The sequence below is a fragment of the Hemiscyllium ocellatum genome, chromosome 18 (assembly GCF_020745735.1).
Source record: "Hemiscyllium ocellatum isolate sHemOce1 chromosome 18, sHemOce1.pat.X.cur, whole genome shotgun sequence".
In the NCBI taxonomy this organism is placed as follows: Eukaryota; Metazoa; Chordata; class Chondrichthyes; order Orectolobiformes; family Hemiscylliidae; genus Hemiscyllium; species Hemiscyllium ocellatum.
The window spans coordinates 77,603,585-77,629,046 of record NC_083418.1 but is presented as its reverse complement, the minus strand read 5'-3'; the positions used below and the strand labels follow the sequence as shown (position 1 = coordinate 77,629,046).

At 42.9% G+C, this 25,462-nt stretch overlaps 1 protein-coding gene across 7 annotated transcripts in view; it reads left to right on the top strand.

The window, feature by feature from the left end:
- The window catches only part of nav2a (neuron navigator 2a), a 590,475-nt gene that overhangs the window by 199,783 nt on the left and 365,230 nt on the right, over nucleotides 1-25,462 (top strand). For 5 of the 7 annotated variants that reach the window (XM_060839106.1, XM_060839105.1, XM_060839104.1 and 2 more), the window contains exons 5-7: nucleotides 8,159-8,429; nucleotides 15,096-15,164; nucleotides 18,452-18,600. In XM_060839106.1, the coding sequence (XP_060695089.1) occupies nucleotides 8,159-8,429; nucleotides 15,096-15,164; nucleotides 18,452-18,600 (489 nt within the window). The remainder of the gene's footprint in view (nucleotides 1-8,158; nucleotides 8,430-15,095; nucleotides 15,165-18,451; nucleotides 18,601-25,462) is intronic. The other 2 variants (XM_060839109.1, XM_060839107.1) reach the window with 1 other exon arrangement.

Below are 25,462 nucleotides of genomic sequence, written 5' to 3'. Positions count from 1 at the left end.
TGGGCTGATGGGAGTTAGGGGCGTGGGGCAGCCAGGTCGGACGGGAGGGGTTGGGGTTGGACAGGATTGGGTGGGGCGCACAGGGGTCGGGGGTTGGGGCAGACGGGGAGTGGTGGTGCAGATGGGGGGGTGGGTTTGAACAAGGTTAGGGGTGTGGGCGGAAAGGAGTGTGGGGTTGGACAGGGTTGGGGGTGGGGGTAGGGAGCAGGGTTGGAGGGCGCCTGGGAGCAGGGTTGGTCGAGGTTGGGGGTGGAGCGTGGTGGGATGGATGGGGGTGGAATTGGCTGGGGTTTGGGGCGGATGGGGTAGGGGTGGGGTTGGATGGGGCTGGGGGTGGCGGGGGCTCATGCGCGTTTCGCTGCTGCCTGGCCTCCTGAATGGGGAGTGGATCGAGCAAGTGCTGGCTGTGACAATCCCTTTGAACTGATGGGGTTGGGGGCTAGGGGTGGGTGCGGAAGCTTCAGCAATGCAGCAGATCCCTTGTGTCTGCTCAGAAACAAACCCTGAGACCGAGAGGGGGAGCAAGGCAGGCAGAGCGAGGAGAAAGGGAACTTCAGAAAACTCCGAGCCCCAAAGGAGAGGCATTGAATCAATTAACCAAATAATCAATTATCTGAACAAAATATCGTTCGGAAAACTGAGGTTCCTCTGTACATGCATTTGAAAAGACGGGGTTTGATTAGGAATAGTCAGCATAGCTTGGGAGATCATGTCTCAAATATTTGTTAGAGTTCTTTGATGAAGTAACCAGGAAGGTTGATGAGGGCAGAGCTGTAGATGTGGTCTATATGGATTTCAGTAAGGCCTTTGATAAGGTTCCACATGGTAGACTGCTCTGGAAGGTTAGATTGCATGGAATTCAGGCTGAACTGGACCAGTTCATTGACTTCGCCCACAACTTCCATCCCACCCTCAAATTCACTTGGTTCACCTTGGACACCTCCCTCCCCTTTCCCGACCTCTCCATTTATATCTCTGGCAACAGTCTCCACAGACTCTCTCACATCTACCTGGACTACACCACCTCTCAGCCAGTATCCTGCAAGAACTCCACCCCGTTCTCCCAATTCTTCTGCCTCTACAGCATCTGCTCAGGTGAGGAGATATTTCACTCCCAAGCATCCCAGATGTCCACCAATTTCAAACAACATGCTTGCCCACCCTGTCATCAGGACAGCCTTTCACCACACCACCCTGATTCCCTGTTCCACTGGTCTAACACCCTCCCTCCAAATGAAATAAAGATTGTCCTCACCTTCCATCCCACCAGTCGCCACACCCAATGCATCAGCCAGAAACATGGCCGCCAATTCCAACTAGACCCCACCATCAAGAACATCTTCCCCACCCCACCCCTGTTTGCCCTCTGCACAGAACATTGCCTTCGCCAGTCTTTGGTTTGTGTCACTCTCCCTACCAACCCCCCTAAGACCCCAGGTACCTTTCCCTGCAACTGGAATAAATTTACACCCCCCTCATCTCTATCCAGGGCCCCAAACAGTCCTTCCAGGTGAGACAGAGGTTCACCTGCCTCTCCTCCAACCTAGTTTACTGCATCAGGTGTTTCCGATGTGGTCTTCCCTATATCGGAGACACCAAACATAAACTTAGGGAATGGTTCTCCGAGCATCTTAGCTGGGCCTGCTGGGACCAGCCTGACCTCTCAGTCACCGCCCATTTTAATTCCCCTCCCACTCCCTTTCCGACATGATCATTCTTGGCCTCCTCCATTGCCACAACAAACCAAACCGCAAATTGAAGGAACAACACCTCGTCTTCCCCCTGGGCATCCTCCAGCCCAGAGGACTCAACATTGAGTTCTCCAATTTCAAATAACCTCCCTTCCCCTCCCCGACTCCCTTCACAGCCTCTCCCCCTCCCTTCCAGTCCTCCCTGCCACCAACCAGATTCATTTTTCCCATTGACCCTCTACCTGTCTTCGCCTATCCCCACTTCACCACCGTTCCCTCTCCACTCCCTTTATCTGCAGTTCCCCTACACCCAACCCCCTCACCCCAATCCTGAAGAAGAGTTACACCTTCTCCATCTCTTGATGCTGCCTGTCTTCCTGTGTTCTTCCAGCCTCCGTGTCTACCTTGGAATCCAGGAGGAACTGGCAAATTGGATACGCAAGTGGCTTGATGGCAGGAAGCAGAGGGTATTAGTGGAAGGATATTTGTTGGACTGGAGGCCTCTGACTAGTGGAGTGCCTCAGGGGACAGTGCCAGGCCCATTGCTGTTTGTTATCTATAGCAATGATTATTTAGTATACAAATGACACTAAAATAGGTGGTATATTGGGTAGTGATGAAGATAATCAGAAATTGCAGCAGGACCCTGATCAGCTGGGGAAATGGGCTGAGAAATGGCAAATGGATAAGTGTGAGGTCTTGCATTTTAGAAAGTCAAATGAAGGGAGCAGCTTCATGGTGAATGGGAGGGCCTTAAAGAGCATAATAGAACAGAAGGACCTTGGAGTTCAGGTGCACAGTTCTCTAAAAGTGGAGTCACAGGTTGACGAGGAAGGTTTTTGGCACACTGGCCTTCATCAGTCAGAGCACTGAGTATAGAAGTTGAGAAGTTATGTTGCAGTTGTACAGGACATTGGTGAGGCCGCACTTAGACTATTGTGTTCAGTTTTGGTCACCTTACTATAGGAAGGATGTTATTAAACTGGAAAGAATGCAGAAGAAATGTACAAGGATGTTGCCAGAACTCAACTGTCTGAGTTATAGGGAGGACATTTTTCTTTAGAGCACAGGAGACTGAGGGGGATCTTATAGAAAAGTATAAGAGGCATGGATAGGGTGAATTCACTCAATCTCCTTCTCAGGGGTGGAAAATTGAGGACTAGAGGGCATCAGTTTAAGGTTGGAGGGAAAAGAATAAAAGGGAACCTGAGGGGCAACCTTTTTACACAGAGGGTGGTACAGATACAGAATGAGCTGCCAGTGGAAATGGTTAAGGCAGATACATTAACAACATTTAAAAAATATTTGGACAAATACATGGAGTGGAAAGGATTAGAAGGATATGGGCTAAATGGAGAGAAATGGTGTTAGCGTGGTCAGCATGGACCAGTTTGGAGTATAGGGCCTGTCTGCGTGCTGTAGGACTCTACGATTCTCTATAATCTGCCTCCATCGCATTTCCAGGCAATGCATTCCATCCCCTACTCACTGAGTGGAAAAGGTTCTTTGTCTCTCATGACCACAGGCTTGCTTTGTTTGCACATCCCTTTAAATCTGGTTCTTTTTTTCTTTTGGGCATGGGAACAGCTCCTCCCTTTCTACTCGATCTAGCCCACTCATAATTTTGCAAACCTTGAGTAAATATTCTCTCAACATTCTTTCCAAGGAGAACAGTGCTAACTTTTTCAATTATGCTCATGGAATACTCACTCTAGAGTCCCTGTGTCTAACAATGTAGAATGAATAAGTCAGTTTTGGTTTCAGAGTTTAGAGTGAAACTGCAGATAGCTTCATCCTGATGGGACATAGGAACTCCAGCACTCCATGTAAAACTGAAATCTCCTCCCTAAGTTATGGGTTTTTCCCTTAAGCATTAAATAAAAATTGCGGAAGTCTTTAAAAATTCTCAAATCACTTACTGACTTTGTTGTGTTGCAAAGCAATCTAAGATAAACAAAAACAAAATCCATTTGTGGTGAATGCTGACCACTCACTCGAAAGTTATGCCTCAAACATTTTTAAAAGAAATCACCACGGCTACAAAAATACTTACAAGTTAATTATTAACTTCAGAAAACCACCAAACAAAAACCAGAAACCCAAACTTATAATAAATTATATTAAATGTAAATATAGGAATCCCACAGGTTACAACACAACTGCGTGAATCTTAATTTGTTTCCTCACAACTTTTGACCCGGTGCCAGTAGGGTTTGGAAATCTGTTTATCATCATGGTTTTTGCAAAGATTTTAAATCCATCTCAAGAGGAGGCATGCAACGGTGGCAACTCAAAACCCTGGGGGTTTGTGGAAATTACCAAGATGATTTATTTCCTGCTTCCTTGAGGGAGTCACGCACACTTCTCGGATTTCCTTCTGGTTGTAAATCCAGAGAACAGGAGCTAAATTTACTTGTGTGAATGAAACTATTGCTATCTAGTTCCTTACAATTTTATGTCAATTTTGTGGGTAATTTTAGAGTCATAGACATAGTACAGCACAGAAACAGACCCTTTGGTCCAACTCGTCCATGCCGACCAGATATCCTAATCTAGTCCCATTTGTCAGCACTTGGCCCAAATCCCTCTCAACTCTTCCTATTCATATACCCTTCCAGATGCCTCTTAAATGCTGTAATTATACCAGGTATTGCTGCCATGTTAAAAAGAATTCTACATATGGGGAAAAAAACTTAAATCCTTTAACTTTTTGTTTCAATTGTAGGCCAGCCCTTTTTTTCCATAGTTTCTTAAATGCTGTTCAAAAGTCCATGCTTTAAACAAAAGCTGTTTCGAGGAATGAACAGATTGTGGAAGTAGAGTAACAGTAAGATAGAATGAATGGTGTGGATACTGAACTTTGAGATGGGTGGTGAGAGTTGGGAAAGTAACCTGGTTTCGTGCACCTATCTTAGGAAGAAGTGCAGGGCATTCATTCTAGGGAAGCAGGAGTCAGGACCCATGCCTGGAAAGCATCTACCTGAATGCTTGCTCCAGTTGTATTAATAATGCCAAAATAAAGAATTGCACTTTGGCTTACAAACCTCTTCACTCCCAAATAGTTCCCATGCCCCATCATGGCCCAGTAATCCACATCCCTTCTCCCAACTACCTGCCTCTCACACATACTGCCCCTCCCATGCTAATCGGTGGCATTGCCGTACCCAGTCACCCAATATAACTCTGATCAGAACCAATCAACCCTGGAGTGATAAAGGCATATATTTTTAAAAAGCTGCGTTTATAGACCAATAAAAGTGTTAATTATCCAAATTCTTCAAATGTGTAACAGCAGAAACTATAACCTAAAACCTCTTCATCTCGTGTACATTGTGAATCAATAAGTGCCAAGTACTGTTTTCAGTTGGGGTCAGCAATTTCAACACTCCATGAACTACAAGTCTCCAGGTCCAGATGGGATCTATCCCAAGTGACTGAAGGAGGTGAGAGAGGAAGTAGCTGGGGCCTTAACAGATATCTTGCAGCATCCTGGAACAGGGGTGAGGTCCCAGAGGACTGGAGAATTGCTAATGTTGTCCCCTTGTTTAAGGAGGATAGCAGGGATAATCCACATAATTATAAACCAGTGAGCCTGATGTCAGTAGCAGGGAACCTGCTGGACAAGACTTTGAGAGATTGGATCTATTGCATTTGGAAAAAAATGAATTTATCAGATGGCATACAACATGGTTTTGTGCAGGTAAGGTAATATCTTACCAATTTAATAGAATTCTTTGAGGAAATGACAAAGTTGATTGATGATGAGAGGGCTGTAAATAGACTTCAGTAAGGTGTTTGATAAGGTTCCCGTGGTAGGCTGGGTCCAGGGTGTACTAGCTAGATAGATACAGAACTGGCTGGGGAGCAAGAGACAGAGAGTAGTAGTGGAAGGGAGTTTCCCAAAATGGAGAACTGTGACCAGTGGTGCTCCATAAGGATCTATGTTAGGACCACTGTTGTTTGTGATATACATAAATGATCTGGAAGGAAGGTATAGGTGATCTGATTAGCAAGTTTGCAGATGACACTAAGATTGGTGGATAGTCAAGGGGACTGTCAGAGAATGCAGCAAAATATAGATAGATTGGAAAGTTGTGCAGAGAAATGGCAGGTTGAGTTCAAACTGAGCAAATGTGAGGTGATGTATTTTGGAAGTTCCAATTCAAGAGCAAATTATACAGTAAATGGAAAATTGATGTGCAGAGAGATCTGGGTGTTTAGGTCCATGGTACCCTGAACGTGGCAATGCAGATTAATAGAGTGAAAAGTGAGGTCTGCAGATGCTGGAGATCAGAGCTGAAAATGTGTTGCTGGTTTATAGCACAGCAGGTTTCGACGTTTCGGGCCAGAGCTCTGGCCCGAAACGTTGAATTTCCTGTTGCTTGGATGCTGCCTGACCTGCTGTGCTTTAACCAGCAACACATTTTCAGATTAATAGAGTGGTCAAGAAGGCATACAGCAAGCTTTCCTTCATTGGACAGGGTATTGAGTACAGGAGTTGGCAGGTCATGTTACAGTTGTATAAGACTTTGGTTTGGCCCCATTTGGAATACTGCATACAGTTCTGGTCACCACATTACCAAGAGGATGTGGATGTTTTGGAGAGGATGCAGAGGAGGTTCACCAGGATGTTGCCTGGTATGGAGAGTGCTAGCTACGAAGAGAGGTTGAGTAGATTAGGATTATTTTCATTAGAAAGACGGAGGTTGGGGGGGGACTTGATTGAGGTCTACACAATCATGAGAGGTATTGACAGGGTGGATAGCAAGAAGCCTTTTCCCAGAATGGGCAACTTAATTACTAGGGGTAATGAGTGAGAGTGGAAAAGTTTAAGGGAGATATGTGTGGAAAGTTCTTTACACAGAGAGTGGTGGGTACCTGGAATGCGTTGCCAGTGGAGGTGGTGGGGTAGGCACGATAGTGTCATTTAAGATGTACCTAGACAGGTACATGAATGGGCAGGGAGCAAAGGGATACAGATCCTGAGAAAACAAGCGACAGGTTTAGATAGAGGATCTGGATCGGCAGAGGCTTGGAGGGCCGAAGGACCTGCTCCTGTGCTGTAATTGTCTTTGTTCTTTGTCCCAATGGATGTCTCAGCTCTCAGCCTTAATAATGCTTGAAGTAAAGAGTGTGAGGAGCCATGAGGGTAGGTGGAAGAGCATGGCTTGGCATGGAAGGCATGGGCAAGAAATTCTGAATTCTGAATCTTTTTCAAAAGATTCTCACTTTCAGATCAGGATTCAAAACACATGAGAGGCCATGAACCCCATGTTGTTTAAACATTTTGCTGATTCCGTGAAAATGAAAGAGGGCCAGCATAGGTTGTGGGAGAGGGTGAGAGCTGGATTGCACTCAGCTTTGGCGCCCTCCAATAAAATGATCCATTCAGCCCCCAGAATACTGAGGCAGGGTGTTTGAGATATCCTTGTGGTCTTCCAACCGTATCCCAGAAAGTAGGGAAAGAGATAGTGGAAGTAGGTAGTCACTGTGAAGTGGTTGTGAGTTTCAGTCAGCTCTTTAAATCCTGAATTTTGATGCTATGTGAATGCTAATTCAATGTGTAATAAACCGTATAGTTGTCAGTGCTTAATTTTTTTAAAGGAAAAGTTTAAATTAAAATAATGCCACCAGCTGCTGTCAGAAAATATAAGCTGAGAAGTATCAGAGCAGATTTATTTATGGATGTTGTGTGGACAATCCAGAGAAATGAGAGCCATTACATAAAGACTTCCATTGAAAGCATGCTATCCGGTGGATAATGGCCTGATACGGCAACTGCTCTGCTCAGGACAGTAAGAGATTACAAAAGGTTGTGTGCACTGCCCAGACCACCATGGAAGCCAATCTCCCATTCATGGGCTCCATTTACACAGCTCACTGCCGCAGAAGGGCTGCTAACATCATCAAAGACCCATCCCACCCTGATAATGCTCTCCTACAACCTCCTCCATCAGGCAGGAGATACAGAATCCTGAACACACGCACCATCTGGTTCAGGAACAGCTTCATCCCAGCCATTATTAGACTGAAGAATGGACTCTCTCGTCCCAAATAATGTTGATCTTGTTAACGCTGATCTCACCTTGCGCACACCCTGTGCAATATAACCTGTATGTCCCTGTCTTAAGTTTTTTTACAACCTCCGATCTGTACATCCTTACTTACTGTGATCTGCATGGATGCTCGTGAACAATGCTTTTCACTGTACTTCGTTAAACATGACAATAAATCAATCAATCAATCAAAGAAGAGTCATATTGGACTTTAAATATTAACTCTGTTTCTCTCTCAATGCTGACTTTCTCCAGTGTTTTCTGACTTCATGTCAGATCTGCAGCATCCACAGTACTTTGCTTTTACAAAATTATCTGGTCACTTGACAATTTTTAACAGAGATAAATGAATTGAGGTTTTCTTGTTTTGTGGAACTTTGCGGTGAATTGTTCATGTTTGGTCTCTTTCAGAAATCCGAAATGGGAATTTGAAAGCCATCTTGGGTCTCTTCTTCAGTCTTTCACGATATAAGCAGCAGCAGCAACAGCAGCAACAGCAGACGCAAAAACAACAACAGCCATCTTCACTTGTATGTCCACAGCAGGTGCCCCAGCATCATCACCCTCAGCATCAATATCAAGCTGGCACCCAGCAACAGCAGCATACCACACCCTGCAGCCAGCCTCACCAACAAGTACAACAACAGTGCCAACAGAAAGGCCAGCTGGAAATGCAGTCAAGGTTTGCTTTGAGTTTTAAGTTGAACGCTGGGTTGCTTTACTATTTGAAAACCTGAAACCTTACCACAGGGTGGCTCAGTGGTGAACACTGCGGCACCACAGACCTGGGTTCAATTCCACCCTCAGGCTACTGTCTGTGTGGAGTTTGCATGTTCCCCACGTATCTGCGTGGGTTTCCTCCCACAGTCCAAAGGTGCACAGGTTGGGTGGATTGGCCATATGTGATGTCTATGGATGTGCAGGCAAGGTGGACTAGTCATAGTAACTGCAAGGTTTTAGGGTCTGGGCGGGATGCGCTTCAGGGGGTGGGTGTGGACTCAATGGGCCAAATGACCTGCTTTCACAATGTAGGGTTTCTATGAAAAGTACTATGTAGACGTGAAATTTCTGATTGACAAGTTGTGCATGCTGGTTTCCTTCTGCATAGTTCTGTTGTGAAGCAGGCAGGATATTAGACATAATTACATCACACACACATCTTCATTTCCAAATACATCCCACACACATTTCCACACTTCACCTTTGGTGCTGAAATCACACTCAAGCTTTGAAGACATTACTCAAAAATATCAACTTTGCCACCTTTACAAAATAAATATTATGCAGTTTTGCTGAATGTGCACAATATACTCAAAAGCGATGGACTCAGTGGCCAGCACTGCTCATGGAACAAGTTAGTCACCACATCGCCTGTTTTCACAAATTGCACTAATTTCTAAACCATTTCACAGTTTTGCATGCAAAGGCACTGTTAAGAATGTTGGGTTTTCTTTACAATGAAACTAACTACCGTTCACGACTATAAGGAGCGAAAGGTTCTGCACTAGTTAAAACCAGGTTACTCACAAATGATGAAATAGATATTTAATAATTTGTTTTTGAGATAAAGCTCCTTTTAATTCTCTAGGTGATTGCTAGTTTTCAATACAATACAATAAGGAATGTATTAAAAGTAAAACTTTTATACAAAATTGTCTTCTAAAATGCTGGCTGACTCTGCAGATTCCTGATATCTTTTACGTCGAAGATATCTGAGTCGAAATTTTTTTAAAAAGGCAATACATAAACGGAAGGAATTTTGGGTGCAGTTTGTGTCAATGTGCCTGATTGTGTCAATAATTTGTACCCTTTGAATAAGGATGTTAAATTTTAATAGGGGTGTTAAATTTTAATAAGAGTATTAAATTTTAATAAGGGTGTTCAGATCAGTTTAAATCTGTGTTTTCTAACTGTATCATCCATTTTTATTCAATTTGACAGCAAATTGAACAAAGGAGCGAAACGGCAATATATTGTTCATTTATGAAGCACCAACTCAAATAACAATAGCAGGGATTACTTCTGGTGTTTTTTTCTTGAATAATAACATGACAAAGATTCAGATATAATGTGCTGCGCTGTCTTCTTCCCAGTTGATAGTGTGCTGCCTTCCTCCCGTGGACATGCTACTGCAGCCTGTGAGTTCAAATCCTATGAGGGAAAGTTGTGAAAATGTGACAGGTTTATTGATGCCATTCCAGGGAAAGAGAATGGCACCCCTCCCTCCTTCAAATCACTCAGTTTTGATCAAGGGACACAGATTGGAAGGCAGGATTTGCTGCAAGAACACCTTACCCTTCCCAACCCTTGTGACTCTTCAGCCCCATACCCATCAAGTTATCCCCCTCCCACCTCCCCAAAATTTGCACTCTTTGACCAACCTCCTGCCGTCACTGGTCTGGGATCTAGCAACCACATGTGTGTGCTAGCAGGCCAATCACTAGGACTGTTGCCTTCTTCGGGAGGTCCTTGATTCCTGAGGTGGCCCACCTTTTGCCCGAACTGCATGAACAGCACCTTCAGTCGATGGGCCTTTGTATGAAGAAGCAATGCTGGGTTCTCATTGGCTGTTGCGATGGCAACTGAACCACCCCACCCCCTATTTCCATTGAATGCCATTCAAGATAGCCAGGGATGTTCAAAATAAAATGCCTTACTCCTGTGACTCAATGGCAGATAAAGAGTGTAAATTTTGGAGATGTAATTAGAGCAGGTATAAAGCAGTAACTGGCCTTTCCGTTTAAGAATAAAATATTGACTTTAAAATGTGATGTAATATTATCTCAAGTTTTGTAATTGTCCAAGAAGTTAGACTTTTGTGTTGTGTGTTCATGGGATGTAGGCACCATGAGCTGAACCAGCTTTTGTTGTTCTAATTGTTGTCGAGAGGATAATGTCAGCTGCCAGGGGTCCTTGATGCCACATTTGGTTAAATGCTGTTTCTTTGTGAAGGGTAGTCATTCTCACATCAGCTGTGAAGCCCAACTTTCGTGTCCATCTTTAGAGCAAGGCTGCAATGGGTCTGGAGCTTAATGGAACTGAAAACAAGTATCAGAGAACACACTGTTGCTGAGTGATTATGCATGGCAGCATCTCTCATCACATTGTCAATGAGAATAGACTGATGGGGCAGTAATGGACTGCTCTGCATTTGTCCTGCTTTTGTGAACAGAACGTAACCTGGGCAATGTTTCTTGGCTAGGGATGTGCCTTGGTATGGAGCACATCATCTACACTATAGTGAGTATTTGACTTTATCTGGTGCCTTCAACTGTCTGCTGCCATCATGTGAAGTGAATTGAATTGGCTGAAGACTGACATCGTGATACCAAGGAATTCTGGAGAAGGCCAATTGGATTTTTATTTCAGCATTCAAGGCAGCATGGGCTTCACCGGCTGGGACAACCTAATTGGCCTTGAGAAGGTGGTGGTGAGGTATCTACTGCTGTATTTGTTGGAGTGTCCTAGGAGCTGTTAGAGAGGAAGCTTCTGGATTGAAGGTGTTGCAACAAGTGCACAGATTTGGAGAGGTCTTGCAGGTAACAAAAACATCCACCTCAGCCTTCTCTTAAATTAATCGCTCTCACAAATGACACTGAGGATCATTTGCTTGACAGTTGTGGTTAAAGTTGGTTGCAAATACTTCACCTTGTATTTTGGTTCCAATTGTTGGTCTCCATCGCTAGTTAATTGTTTCATTTTCTGCAATCACTGAATGTGCCTTGATGCTTAGACCTGATCCACAGGTTGTGGGTTCTTTTAGCCCTGACATCCTGAATGCTGGTTCCATTTTAAGTCATGTTAGATTGCATCAACACGAGTTTGGCACCACCACACTATAGGAGGGAAGTGATCGCACTGGAGGGGGTGCAGATGACATTCACCAGGACGTTGCCTGGAATGGAGCATTTCAGCGATGAGGAGAGGCTGGATAAGCTCAGGTTGTATTCATTGGAGCAGAGAAGGCTGAGTGGGGACCTGATAGAGGGGCGTAAGATTATGAGGGGCTTGGACAGAGTGGATAGGAAGCAGCTACTCCCCTTAGTCAAAGGGTCAAGAACAATAGGACATAATTTTAAAGTGGAAGACAAGAGGTCAAAAGGGGAATTGAGGAAAAATATTTTCACCAGGAGGGTGGTGGAGTTTTGGAATGCACTATCTGGGAGGGTACTTGAATAGGGTAACCTTGCAACCTTTAAATAGTACTTGGACGAGCACTTGACACGTCATAACACTCAAGGCCATAGACCTTGTGCAAGAAAGTAGGATGTATTATATATTTGGTGGGACAGACTTGAAGGGCTGAAGGGCTTCTTGTATTCTGAATGATTTTGTGATACTTACAGATCTACCACATGCTGTTACTGGCAAGTTGCATACCTCACTAAATCAGGGTTACTTTAACTAGTTTAGAGGTAAGTTAATAAATTTCAATCATGTTTTTCAAGGGAAGTGTCACATTCTTAGTAAGTTGAATGAATTTTGTCAGGTTAAATTTTCATCCTGATGTTGCTGAAGAAATTAAAAATATTATTTCATTTCTTAATACATCGGCTCATTCCACTGCGTATGTTTCTTCCTCCTCCAAAAGCAATTCATAACTCCTTGAACACTAGGAGATCGTGTTGGGATGAAATAACTTTGCAGCACTAACATTCTGGAAGTTTGTCAATTTTTATGGTCACAGTTGTTTAACAACATCTGCGTTACAGTATCTCGGAGGGAGCCTTTGGCAATAGACAATGTGTGTGTTATTCAAGAGGGAGGAAGCAGGAGGATCTCCTTTCTTATTACAGACTCATATTTCAGCTCTCCCAGACATGGGTATGCTGAAAGTGAAATCGAGGATCTTATAATCATGGAAATATAGAAAGTAGGCTACACAGCCTATGGAGCCTGTTCTGCCATTCAATGTGATTGTGGCTGATTGAGCACTTCAATGCTTTTTACCCATCCCATCCCATTCCCATAACCATTGGTATGTCATTGGTCATCAGAAATCTCTAAATCTCTACTTAAATGTGCTTATAGTCTAAGCTTCTATAACCTTGTGGGGTAGACTTCCAAAGATGTACATTCATTTAAAACAAAGGTATTCCTCATTTCGGACCTAAGAGACACCTCCCTCTTATTTTTAAATTGTGCCCCTGGTTCTAGACTCCCCAACCAAGAGACACACCTTGCCTGCATCTGCCCTGTTTATCCCTTTAAGCATTTTTATACATTGAATGAGATCACCTCTCATTCTTCCATACTCCAGAGAATACTAGCCCAGTCTCTCTCCATAACTCAGTCCCACTATCACAGGTCTTGTTGTACTGCCTCAACAGCAATGATATCATCCCTGAGATAAGGAGACCAAAACTGCACACAGTAACCCAGATATGGTCTAAAGAAGCTCCTATATGACCAAAGGAAGATTTCACTACTCCTGCCTTGAAATTCTGTTGCAATAAAGGTTAACATTCCAATAGCCTTCCTAATAGCTTGCTATTCATTTTAGCTTTCAGTTACATCCTGACAAGAACAACAAAGTTCCTATGCATGTCTATATTTTCCAGCCTTTTGTTGGCCTGAGTAGGAGAGCCACCAGTCTATTTATGAGATGATTTTCTTTCTTCGCCTAATTGTATTTGCCCTCAATTTAAGGAACAAACTGTATTTAAGAGTATGATCAATTGATATGTTCCAGTTTTAAACTAGAATTGTTTCCCTGTTGGGAGATGCACAAGGCAGATACAAAGCTGATTTAATTTTCTGACTTTTTTTCCCCCAGCTTTGAATGGGCACCTATTTTCTCATTGACATCTATCTCATTAGTGGGAGGGGATTAAGCCACTGTTTGGCATTGTATTTGGCTGATGCTATGCTCAGACAAACCATATTGCTTGGGCAGTGCTCCTCAGCATGAAGGTTCCTCTTTATTCTACATTTAGTTAAAAATCACACAACACCAAATTAAGTCCACCAGGTTTATTCGAAAGTACAAGGTATCAGAGCACTATGTTTTTCTCAGGTAGCTGTCTACAAGACATGGAATATATCAGAAAGCATGTTGTCGACTTTTGGGAATTCAACTCACCGATGAAAAAAGTCAGTCAGTTTTGCACCGTGCTTGGTTTTCCTTTTCCAGTGGACGTGGTGTGTTAAATGGCCATACACTGTTTCTCTTTATAAGATGTTGCACTGCAAAGAGTACAAAAATTAAGATAGGAAAAAGCATCAGTGCACATTTTTATTTGTCCAGCCCATGAGATGGTGCAAACTTGTGCATCCCCCAGCAATGCCTTACTCTTACTGGTGGAACATGGAGATGTGTCAATTTCACAAAGAAACTTTCATTATGAAATTCCTCCCAACTCTTTGTGACTCTTGGGTTTGTTCCAGAGCATCAGGGTTTCTCATTAATAACTTACATTATCAAACCTTTCTCCATCTATGCTCTAATTGGCTTAGAATATCAAATTATATAGGATTAGATATGCCCAATGTACTGACACCACAGGTTCAATTATCTTCATCCTAGAAAAATGTAACTGTTGTCCTGTTAAACTTCAAACATTTTCTGCTTTCATTGCTCCTCTGTGCAGACTACTCCATTTATTCACTATCTTCTACAAAAAAGAAGTTTCATCCTCACCGTGAATTCATGTTTCTCCTTTAAATTTGAATGGATCCACCTTTGTTTCAGAATTTGTGTCAACATTCAGGAGTCATCGTTCTAGAGTGATCATTCTGGGGTGATCGTTCTGGGGTCATCGTTCTGGAGTCATCATTCAAGAGTCATCATTTGAGAGACATCATTCTGGAATCAACATTCTGAGGTCATCATTCTGGAGTCACCATTCCGGAGTCATCATTCTGGAGTCACCATTCCTCAGTCATCATCCCAGAGACATAATTCTAGAGACATCATTCTGGAGTCATCATTCTACAGTCAATATTCTGGAGTCATCATTCTAGAGACAGCATTCTAGAGACATCATCCCAGAGACATCATTCTGGAGTCAAGCTCATCATTCCTTGATTGGCTAGGAAACTCCTTGGCATAAACACCAGTGGCATTTTTGGACTTCTATTATAGGTTAATTATCAAAGTATTTGCCCTTCTTTGTACTTCCAGTGAAGACAGAATGGCCACTCTGTTGTACAATATCAATGTATGTAATATTTGGGTAGTGTTTGATTCATGGCTTATGATGTCTCAGGTTGAATTGAGTGAAAATTTGAGCATTGAAGTGATGGAAGTGCGATAAAGGTTCATGTTGCATGTTCTTTGGTCTTGCTGTACTCTCATGCTCTATCCTTTATTCATGATCATTTTCTTCTTTCTTCTTCCCTGTCGCAGTGTGTCATCCAGGTTATCCTCCCAAAGCAAAAGCACAAGATATGCGCCCAATCAAAGAAAGACCTCTAGGTCAGCTGGTGTTGCTTGCTTTTAGCCCACTGATCGCTTCTAGCATTAGAGGTGTCTGATTTGACTGTGCATGCATGGCCAAGCATTTACCTAACTTACTAAATTTGCACCGTCATCTTTACTGTAGTGCTTTTAACAGTAGGTATACGTCCACCTGTACCTATCCATTTGAAAAAATTGCAATAATAAACAGGAAAATTGCTGGAGAAACTCAGGACCTATAGAAGGAGAAACAGATTTAATGTTTCAACTCCAAAGCCTTGCTTTGAGTCCCAAGTCCATGCCAGACTTGAGTGATTAACTCTGTTTCTCTGCCCACAGATTGCTGCCAGACCTGCTGATTTCTGCTGTTTTTATTTCAGATTTTCAGGAGCCAGAGTACTTTACTTTATTTGAAAAAAAATTGTATCCTATTCAGTTGAAGTGTGGTAAAATATTGAGCATACCTCCCACCGATTGCCCCACTTATCCCCTGAACTGATTGATTCCCCTGCTCATCACTCTGTGATACTTCACCTGAGTGATCTCACCTTATTGATGAGCCATGATGGCGCTTGTCAGTCCGATATCAAGCTGTGCAACTTCACAATTGAGACTGCATCTGAGTCTGATCCTGGGCGAAGCTGAGGCTCAAACAGCAGCTGCATATTTAATAAATTTGAGGATCCTTTGGGAAAGTGGTGAGGTTGCAGGTGTATGAAGATGCACATCCACTGTGTGACTCAAAGCTCCATTTATTAATGGCTTAACTGGGTTTCATGCTTACTCAGTACACAGCCTTGAGCAGGAACTGTGGATAGCACTGTCTCAAAGTCTTCAGCATTGCAAAAATACAGAAGCAGTTTAGCATTTTAATTGTCTTAATTAATAAGTTGGATGCTATTGATGTACCAGAATGCCGCTTGTATGTATTATCTCATCACAAACAAGACATCCACCAGAGAGTCATAGATGTACAGCATGGAAACAGACCCTTCGGTCCAACTCGTCCATACTGACCAGATATTCTAACCTAATCTAGTCCCACCTGCCAGCACTTGGCCCATATCCCTCCAAACCCTTCCTATTCATCTATCCATCCAAATGCCTTTTAAATGTTGCAATTGTACCAGCCTCCACCAATTCCATGGCAACTCATTCCAGTTGCCTCTACGTACGAGTTGACACATACGACCCTCTGTGTGAAGAAGTTGCCCCTTAGGTCTCTTTTATATCTTTTCCCTCTCACCCTAAACCTATGCCCTCTAGTTCTGGACTCTCCTACCCCAGGGAAAAGACCTTGCCTGTTTATCCTTTCCATACCCCTCATGATTTTGTAAACCTCTATAAGGTCACCCCTCAGCCTCTGTCACTCCAGGGAAAACAGCAACAGCCTATTCAACCTCTCCCTACAGCTCAAATCCTCCAGCCTCTTCCATGTACCAGTAAACACTGATGCAAAAGGCTCATTTAGTATCTCCCCATTTCCCTGCGGCTCCACACAAAGGCCGCCTTGCTGATCTTTGAGGGGCCTTATTCGCTCCATAGTTACCCTTTTGTCCTTAATATATTTGTAAAAATCCTTTGGATTCGCCTTAACCTGAATTGCCAAAGCTATCTCATGTCCCCTTTTTGCCCTCCTGATTTCCCTCTTAAGTATACTCCTACTGCCTTTACACTCTTCTCAGGATTCACTCGATCTATCCTGTCTATACCTGACAGCTTCCTTCTTTTAACCAAACCCTTAATTTCTTTAGTCATCCAGCACTCCCTATACCTACCAGCCTTTCCTTTCATCCTGACAGGAATATACTGCCTCTGGACTCTCGTTATTTCATTTCTGAAGGCTTCCCATTTTCCAGCCATACCTTTATCTGCAATGATCTGCCCCCGATCAGCTTTTGAAAGTTCTTGCCTAATTCCATCAAAATTGACCTTCCTCCACTTTAGAACTTCAACTTTTTGATCTGGTCTATCCTTTTCCATCATTATTTCAAAACTACTAGACTTATGGTCACTGTCCCCAAAGTGCACCCCCACTGACTCCTCAGTCACCTGCCCTGCCTTATTTCCCATGAGTAGGTCAAGTTTTGCACCTTCTCTAGTAGGTACATCCACATACTGAATCAGAAAATTTTCTTGTACACACTTAACAAATTCCTCTCCATCTAAACCCTCAACACTATGGCAGTCTCTGTCAAAGTTTGGAAAGTTAAACTCCCATAACCACCCTATTATTTTTACAGATAACTGAAATCTCCTTCCAAATTTGTTTCTCTGACTATTAGGGGGTAAACCAGCTTGGGTATAAATTGAAAGCGTGTATTAGTGGCCATAGTTCAAACACTGATCCTTTGGTGTTGCAGAGCAAGCTGAAGAATATTAAAATGCAGGTCCTTTCCCATACTTTCTCAGGCTTGCTTCAAATGTTGCTGAGAGTATGAAATGAAGCTGGTAATGAGTGGTCTTTAGCATTGTCACATTCAGTAACCTGAATTTATACAATTTGCAGAGTCTCAGTTCACCTAAAAACCTGAATGCCATGGTACAGGAGATTCTTCCATTTCCTTTATTGTAAAGGTCAAGATCTCCTTCCAAGCGTTTTTACGGAATTACAGAATCATTATGATTCAGTTCATTGTGCTAGCACAAGGTCTATTATCTGGTTTGGCTGTATTACCTACTGCCAATCTTCTGCCTTTTCTCCATATCTCTGCATGCCATTTGTATCTAAATAACTATCCAATGCCCATCTTGAATGCCTCCACTACATTTCCAGGTAGTACATTCCACTAACTAACTACTCGTTGTGTGAAAAAGTTTTTCCTTCATCACATCACGTTTGCTTCTTTTGCACATCACGTTAAACCTGCGCCCTCCCGTTCTTGTTTCTTTTACAGGCAGAGAAAGCTCAGTTAATTGACTGGGTTTATGAATTGAATTATTAATTGGTCTGCCAGCAATGTTAAGTTCAGAACCAGATTTGTATTCACTAACTCTGTGTGAGTTTTCTCAGAGCTTTCATTTTAGTTCCTTCAAGCATTTTTAATAGCCCTGTGATTTGATTTCCACCCCATGATCTTAGTACTGTGTTGATGCCAGTGTTGGGAAGTCAGCCGCAATTCCGAACCCAGTGTGTGCTGTTTGGTTTGTTCAAGTTTTCTGTCGATAACAGTTTTGTTTCTTGTGGTATTGTCCTGTGCCAGTGATTTTCAGTTGGGTTCTTTATTTACTGTTTTCAGTTGGGTTCACTATTTCTTTCTCTAAGTTGAGCTCACTATTTCCTCTTTTTGTCTGTTTGTCTCCAGGCTTCCAGCCCCCACTACAAGATTGTCAGCTGCTGGCAGCGACAACAAGACTCGTGTATGCACCAGTGCAAGCAACAGACGCAGTCAGAGCTTCAATAACTTTGATAAATCCAAATCTGCTCACAACCCAGCGGCAAGTAATGAGAAAGGTACAACCATTAGCACTTGTACATTCACATTGTAGGTGCCAGTTGGGTTCCATTTTCCTTAGTCTTGCCTCAGTTGAAACCCTGTCACCCCATGCAAGGACATGAGAGCGGAATACCGTTAAGTGCAGTCCGAAGCAGTCTTCCTCTCTCTGCAGTGCTGTCTTTTGAATGAACGACAATCAAGTCCTGTCTCCTTGCTCGGGCAGATATAAAAACTGCTGTTGCACAATTCCAAGCACGGGTTCAGAACGTCTTTAAAAAATACAGAATGTGCTGAGAAGCTCACGAGGTCTGGCAGCATCTGTGAAGAGAGAAACAGAATTAATATTTCGAGTCCTGTAGCTATTTTACCCTGTGATTCCAAAGGAGAGTCAAATTGGACTTGAAATATTAACTCTTTCTGTATCCACAGATGCTGTATTGCCTGCTGAGCTTGGACAGCACTTTCTGCTTTTATTTCAGATCTCTAGCATCTGCCGGTATTCTGCTTTTAGAATAGAAACTGACCAATTAATTGTTCCTCAACCAAGCAGATTGACTTATCTTTACTTGTTTGCAAATGATAGAGCTTTTTGAGTGTGCTTTGTTTGCAACATATTTTTGTTGAGTGATATGGGCTGCATTGATAAGTTTGGGTTTGCTGTTCGTCTTTCTGACAAAAACAACAGGAATTCATGACAAAAAAAAAATGAAAGATGATGGAAATCTGAAATAAAAACAGAAATTTGCTGGAAAGCTCAGCAGTTCTGGCAGCATCTGTGGAGAGAGAAACAGAGTTAACTTTTCGGGTTGAGTGACCCTTCTTCAGAATTTATGAAATTCAGGAAACATTCTGAGGATGTGGAGATTGTTTTATAAATTGAAGTTGAAACTCTGGTCTGAACTTTTGCTTTCTGGCTGCGAGCAGAGATTTGGGAGAATTCTGGGCTCTGCAAACCCAGTGCAGCAGAAAGCACCCTGGGATGGGATGTGGTTATGGCTGAGTCTTGTAGGAATTCTGGCAGACAACCTTGGAAAACGTGCAGAGGTTGATGGGGATGGAAAAGGACGTGTTGCAGAGCAATGGGAAAAGAAATAAGGTAACTGACCATCTTCTTGCCCTCGTTACTTACATCCTTCGCCTACCCCAAGATTCTACATTCCCATCTGCCAGTCACATCACTTCATAGTCACTACTTACCCACTGCCCCTGATAGGTTTCCTGCTAATCTATGCCCCATGGCCCTTGTGTCAGCTGAGAACCATCACCATTTGCACTTGCCTTTACCATGCTATCCATCATGGCCAGACCTCAGAAAACATACTGAGACTAAATAAATTGTGAAAATTAATGAGCTCACTATTTTGAAAAACAACACTCTCATTGATAAAATCTCGTCTATCTTTAACATTTAATTACTTTTAAAGTTAATCTTTGAATTAATAGTCCCACTTCAAAGTGTTTATAACCACCTTGGAGCTGGCAGACTATGAACTGACAGGTACCCCACTATGATAATCAGTTATCCAGAGATAATCCCGGATGTATAATTCTCAGTTTATGACAGTGGAAAGAATGAAATAGCAAGCACTGATTTTTTTCAACACTGCAGGTGGCTTTTTGTTTCAAATATTCAGAGTCATGGTTTTAAATATCTTGCTTGCATGATTTGGAGATGCTGGTGTTGGACTGGGGTGTACAAAGTTAAAAATCTCACAGCACCAGGTTATAGTCCAACAGGTTTAATTGGAAGCACTAACTTTCGGAGCGTCGCTCCTTCATCAGGTGGTTGTCAACCCCATAATCAAGGACGATGGGAACTGACAAAGCCCTTGAAGTATGTAAGGAAAGTAAGAAAGAATATAAACAAGGAATTTGAAGGGCTAAAAGTGGTCGTGAAAAGTTGTTAACAAACAGTATTAAGGAGAGTCCCAAGGCTTTTTATACTTATATAAAAATTGAGAGCATATCCAGGGAAAGGGTTAGCCCACTAAAGCACAAAGGAGGGAGCCAGAAGAGATTGGTGAGGTCTTAAACAAATACTTTGTGTCAGTGTTCACCAAAGAGAAGGAATTGGTGGAGGATGACCTCGGGGCAGGGAATTTCTAAGCCAAGATTCTATTAAAAAGAAGGAGATGGTGTGTGTCTTAAAAAGCACTAAGGTAGGTAAGTCCTTGTTCCTGATGGGATCTATCCCAGAATATTGAGTGAGATGAGAGAGCAGATTATTAGAGCATTAACAGGCATTTTTAAACCCTCTTTGACCACAGGCGCAGTTTAAGAGGGGTAACATGGATAATCCAGGAAATGACAGGCCCGTGCACCTCATGTTGGTGGGAGGGAAATCATTGGAAAAGATTCTCAGAGACACGATCTGTACATGTTTAGAAGCAAATGGACTTAATAGCGATAGACAGTAGGGTTTTGTGTGAGGATGTTGTGCCTCATTAACTTGATTAAGTTTTTTGAGGAGATGATGAAGATGATTGGTTTTGTGAAGGGAAAGTCATGCCTCATTAATCTTATTGAGTTCTTCGAAAAGGTGACAAAACAGGTAGATGAAGGTAAAGTGGTTATGTGGTGCACATGAACTCAGTAAGGCATTTGATAAGGTTCCACGTGGTAGGCTATTGCACAAAATGCAGAATTTCAGGATTGAAGGTAATTTGATGGTTTAGATCAGAAATTGCCTAGCTGAAAGAAGACAGAGGGTGATGGTTGATGGGAAATGTCCATCCTGGAGCTCAGTTACCAGTGGTGTGCTGCAAGGATCTGTTTTGGGGCCACTGCTGTTTGTCATTTTTATAAATGATCTGGACGTGGGCATAGAAGGATGGGTTAGTAAATTTGCAGATGACACTAAGGTTGGAGGAGTTGTGGATAGTGCTGAAGGATATTGGGGGTTATAGAGGGACATAGATAAGCTGCGGAGCTGGGTTGAGAAGTGGCAAATGCAGTTTAATGTGGAAATGTGTGAGGCAGTTCACTTTAGAATGTAACAAGAATGCAGAGTACTGGGCAATGGTAAGATTCTTGGCAGTGTCGATGAACAGAGAGATCTCGGTGTCCAGGTACATAAATCCTTGAAAGTTGCCTCCCAGGTTGATAGGGTTGTTAAGAAGGCATATTGTATGTTGGCATTTATTGGTAAGGGGATTGAGTTTTGGAGCCACGAGGTCATGCTTCAGCTGTACATGACACTGGTAAGGCCGTACCTGGAGTATTGCGTACAGTTCTGGTCACCACATTATAGGAAGGATGTGGAAGCTTTGGAAAGGGTTCAGAGGAGATTTACTAGAATGTTGCCTGGTATGGAGGTAACGTCTTAAGATGAAAGACTGAGGGAACTGAGGCCATTGTCGTTGGAGAGAAGAAGGTTGAGAGGTGATTTAATCAAGATGTCTAAGATAATCGGAGGGTTAGACAGGGTGGACAGTGAGAGCCTTTTTTCTAGGTTGGTGAAGGCTAACAAGATGGGATATAGCTTTAAATTGAAAGGTGATAGATTTAGGACAGATATCGGGGTAGTTTCTTTACTCAGAGAGTAGTAAGAGTGTGGAACGGCCTGCCTGCAACAGTAGTAGATTTGCCGACAATAAGGGCATTTAAATGGGCATTGGACATACATATGGATAATAATGCAACAGTGTAGGTTAGATTAGATTACTTACAGTGTGGAAACAGGCCCTTCGGCCCAACAAGTCCACACCGACCCGCCGAAGCGCAACCCACCCATTCCCCTACCCCTACATTTACCCCTTACCTAATACTATGGGCAATTTAACATGGCCAATTCACCTGACCCGCACATCTTTGGACTGTGGGAGGAAACCGGAGCACCCAGAGGAAACCCACGCAGACACGGGGAGAACGTGCAAACTCCACACAGTCAGTCGCCTGAGTCGGGAATTGAACCCGGGTCTCAGGTGCTGTGAGGCAGCAATGCTAACCACTGTGCCACCGTGCCGCCCTGATGGGCATCAGATTATTTTCTGCGCAAAACGAAGGCCAAAGGGCCTGTACTGCACTGTAAAGTTCTATGTTCTATGATTGATGAGGGAAAACTGGTTGGTAGTGTCTACATGGACTTCAGGAAAGTCCCTCATAGCAGACTGGTACAAACGGTGAAGTCACGTGGTATCAGGAATGAGCTGGTAAGATGGATACAGAACTGGCTTTGTCATAGGAGACAGAAGGTAGCAGTGGAAGGATGCTTTTCAGAATAGAGGACCATTACTAATGGTGTTCCACAGGGATCAGTGCTGGGACCTCTGCTATTCGTGATCTACAGAAGTGATTTGGAGGAAATGAGCTCCATCTGCCACTCCTCGGCCCATTGGTGCAATTGATCAAGATCCCCTTGTAATCTTAGATAATCTACTTCTCTGTCCACTATAATCTCCAATTTTGGTAAATCTTGGTAAATCTTTTCTGAACCCTCTCAAATTTGACAATTTCCTTCTAGCAGGGCAACCAGAATTGTGCACAATACTCCATTTGGGGCCAAACTAATATTTTATACAAGTACATTGCAGCTTCTTTATTCTTCCATACTATAGCCCTACTGATAAAGCCTTTGCATTAATATCTACTCTCCCAACCTGTTTTACCACCTTCACCACATCAAGACAGCTCCTTTAATGTATTGGACTTCTCTCTTTTCCGAGTCCTTTTTACAAATATAAATTGTTTGAGGCTGTATTTAATTAGACTTGCAATGGCCAATGCACATTTCACACGAAGGAATAACAAAACTTCGGGATCAGGCTCCACCCGATGAACGAGCGGTGCTCCGAAAGCTAGTGCTTACAATTAAACCTGTTGGACTCTAACCTGGTACTCTGTGATTTTTAACTTTGAATATGCTCGAGTGCAGCGATCAGTTTCATATCAGTGAAAGTACAGGGTCCCTTCTCACTTCTACCAGTAGAGGGTGATAATGTGTTTGAGAGAGAAAAGCAACTTGACACTTGCAAACTATTACCTACACTGTTTTACTGTCCTCCCTCTTTCCCTTTACTTTGGCTGATGTCGCCATGACATGGATAGATATTGAGAAGGGGACTAAGACCTTATGGACATTATTACATTGAGGTTGATGCTGAGCATTTGGCAGCTTCACAGAGCCGTTGACAGAATGGATGTGACAGTGCAGGAGGAGGCTGTTTTGCCCCCTGTTAAGTCTTTGAATGAATTATCCAACTTGGTTCGTCACCAATAACATCCCATCACCCTTTCTCCATCGGCGTGCAAAAAAATCATATTTATGTAATTATCAAATTCCCTTCTGCAAATTATTAAATGTTGCTTAAAGCGGGAAAGAAGTCAAAGCTTTTTGTTTTGCACTCATCAGGACAGCAGTGCAAGAAATAGTTAACTCTTATTGTTGTAGCTTTGTGCCAATGATGGCACAACCAGTCATCAGTATTCTAAACATGGTGAGGCCACTTCCAGAATACCGTGTATAACTCTGGTCACCCTTCTAAAGGAAGGATATTGTTAAACTTAAGAAAGTGTAGAAAAGATTTACAAGGATGTTGCCAGGGTTGGAGGGTTTGAGCTATAGGCAGGGGCTGAACAGGCTGGGGCTGTTTTCTGTGGAGCGTCGGAGGCTGAGGGGTGACCTTATAGAGGTTTGTAAAATCATGAAGGGCATGGATAGGGTAAGTAGACAAGGCTGGGGAAGTCCAAAACCAGAGAACATGGGTTTAAGGGGAAAGGGGCAAGATTTAAAAAGGACCTGAGGTATAACTTTTTCACACAGAGGGTGGTGTGTGCATGGAATGGGCTGCCAGAGGAACTGGTAGAGGCTGGTGCAGATACAACATTTAAAAGGCATCTGGACGGGTATATGAGTAGGAAGGGTTGTGGGATAATTCCTGGCAAATGGGACTCGGTCTGATTGAGATATCTGGTTGGCATCATTGGACTGAAGGGTCTGTTTCCATACTGTATGATGCTATGACTCTATCATCTGCTTCTTGTTTGTATAAATTGATGTTCTCTTTCCCTAAGCCTTTTCTCAAATCTGCATATTAGCTGTAAAAAGTGCTCAATGGGAGCTTCGATTTCTTCTCTCCTTACAACTATGTTAATGTTCTGTGTGACTAAACAATTATCATTGAATCTACTTCATGCAATGCCTGAGTAACTGGCTTTGCTTCAAAATGAAACCCTCTCTGTTCCCTTCAGGTTATTTTTTAACCCACTAGCTTAAACGTGTGTCACCACTGACCTTTTGTCATTAATTGACCTTTACTTGGAGCAAGGCAGTCTGTTCCTAAAGTAGATAAGGGATCCTGGAAAATTAAAGCTCCAAACCTACCTGTCACTCTGTCCGAAAACAAAATAATATATGCATAAATATGTAGTGCTGAATTAAAAATAATGATGTGCCAGAAAACAGTGCAAGTGCATTGCAATGAAAGCAGACGCTCAGACTCGAGCTGAGTCCCTATCTAAACGACCCAATGACATAAAATGGTCAGAGGTTCATTTCAAAGGTTAGAAATCTGAAGAAAAAGCTCAGCAGTTCTGGCAGCACTGTGGAGAGAAATCAGAGTAAGCTCTGAGTTCTGAGGAAGGGTCACTGGACCCGAAATGTTAACTCTGATTTGCAGCAATTTTTTGTTTGCTTCTGATTTCCAGCATCCGGAGTTCTTGCGGTTTTTACTTGAAGTTTGATGGTATCATCTTATAGTGTAACATTGTGAAATTGCCTGGACTCTTAGAAGATTGCATCCACTGTTGTGACAGTTTTTTTCTGTACGTTGCTTCAGTTCCATGGGATTTGCATTAAAACAGCCATTAAACCTAACTCCCAGATGGCTTCAGCTAGTTGCACTGAGCAGGCAGAAATTTTGCTTCATCGCTCCAAACTGC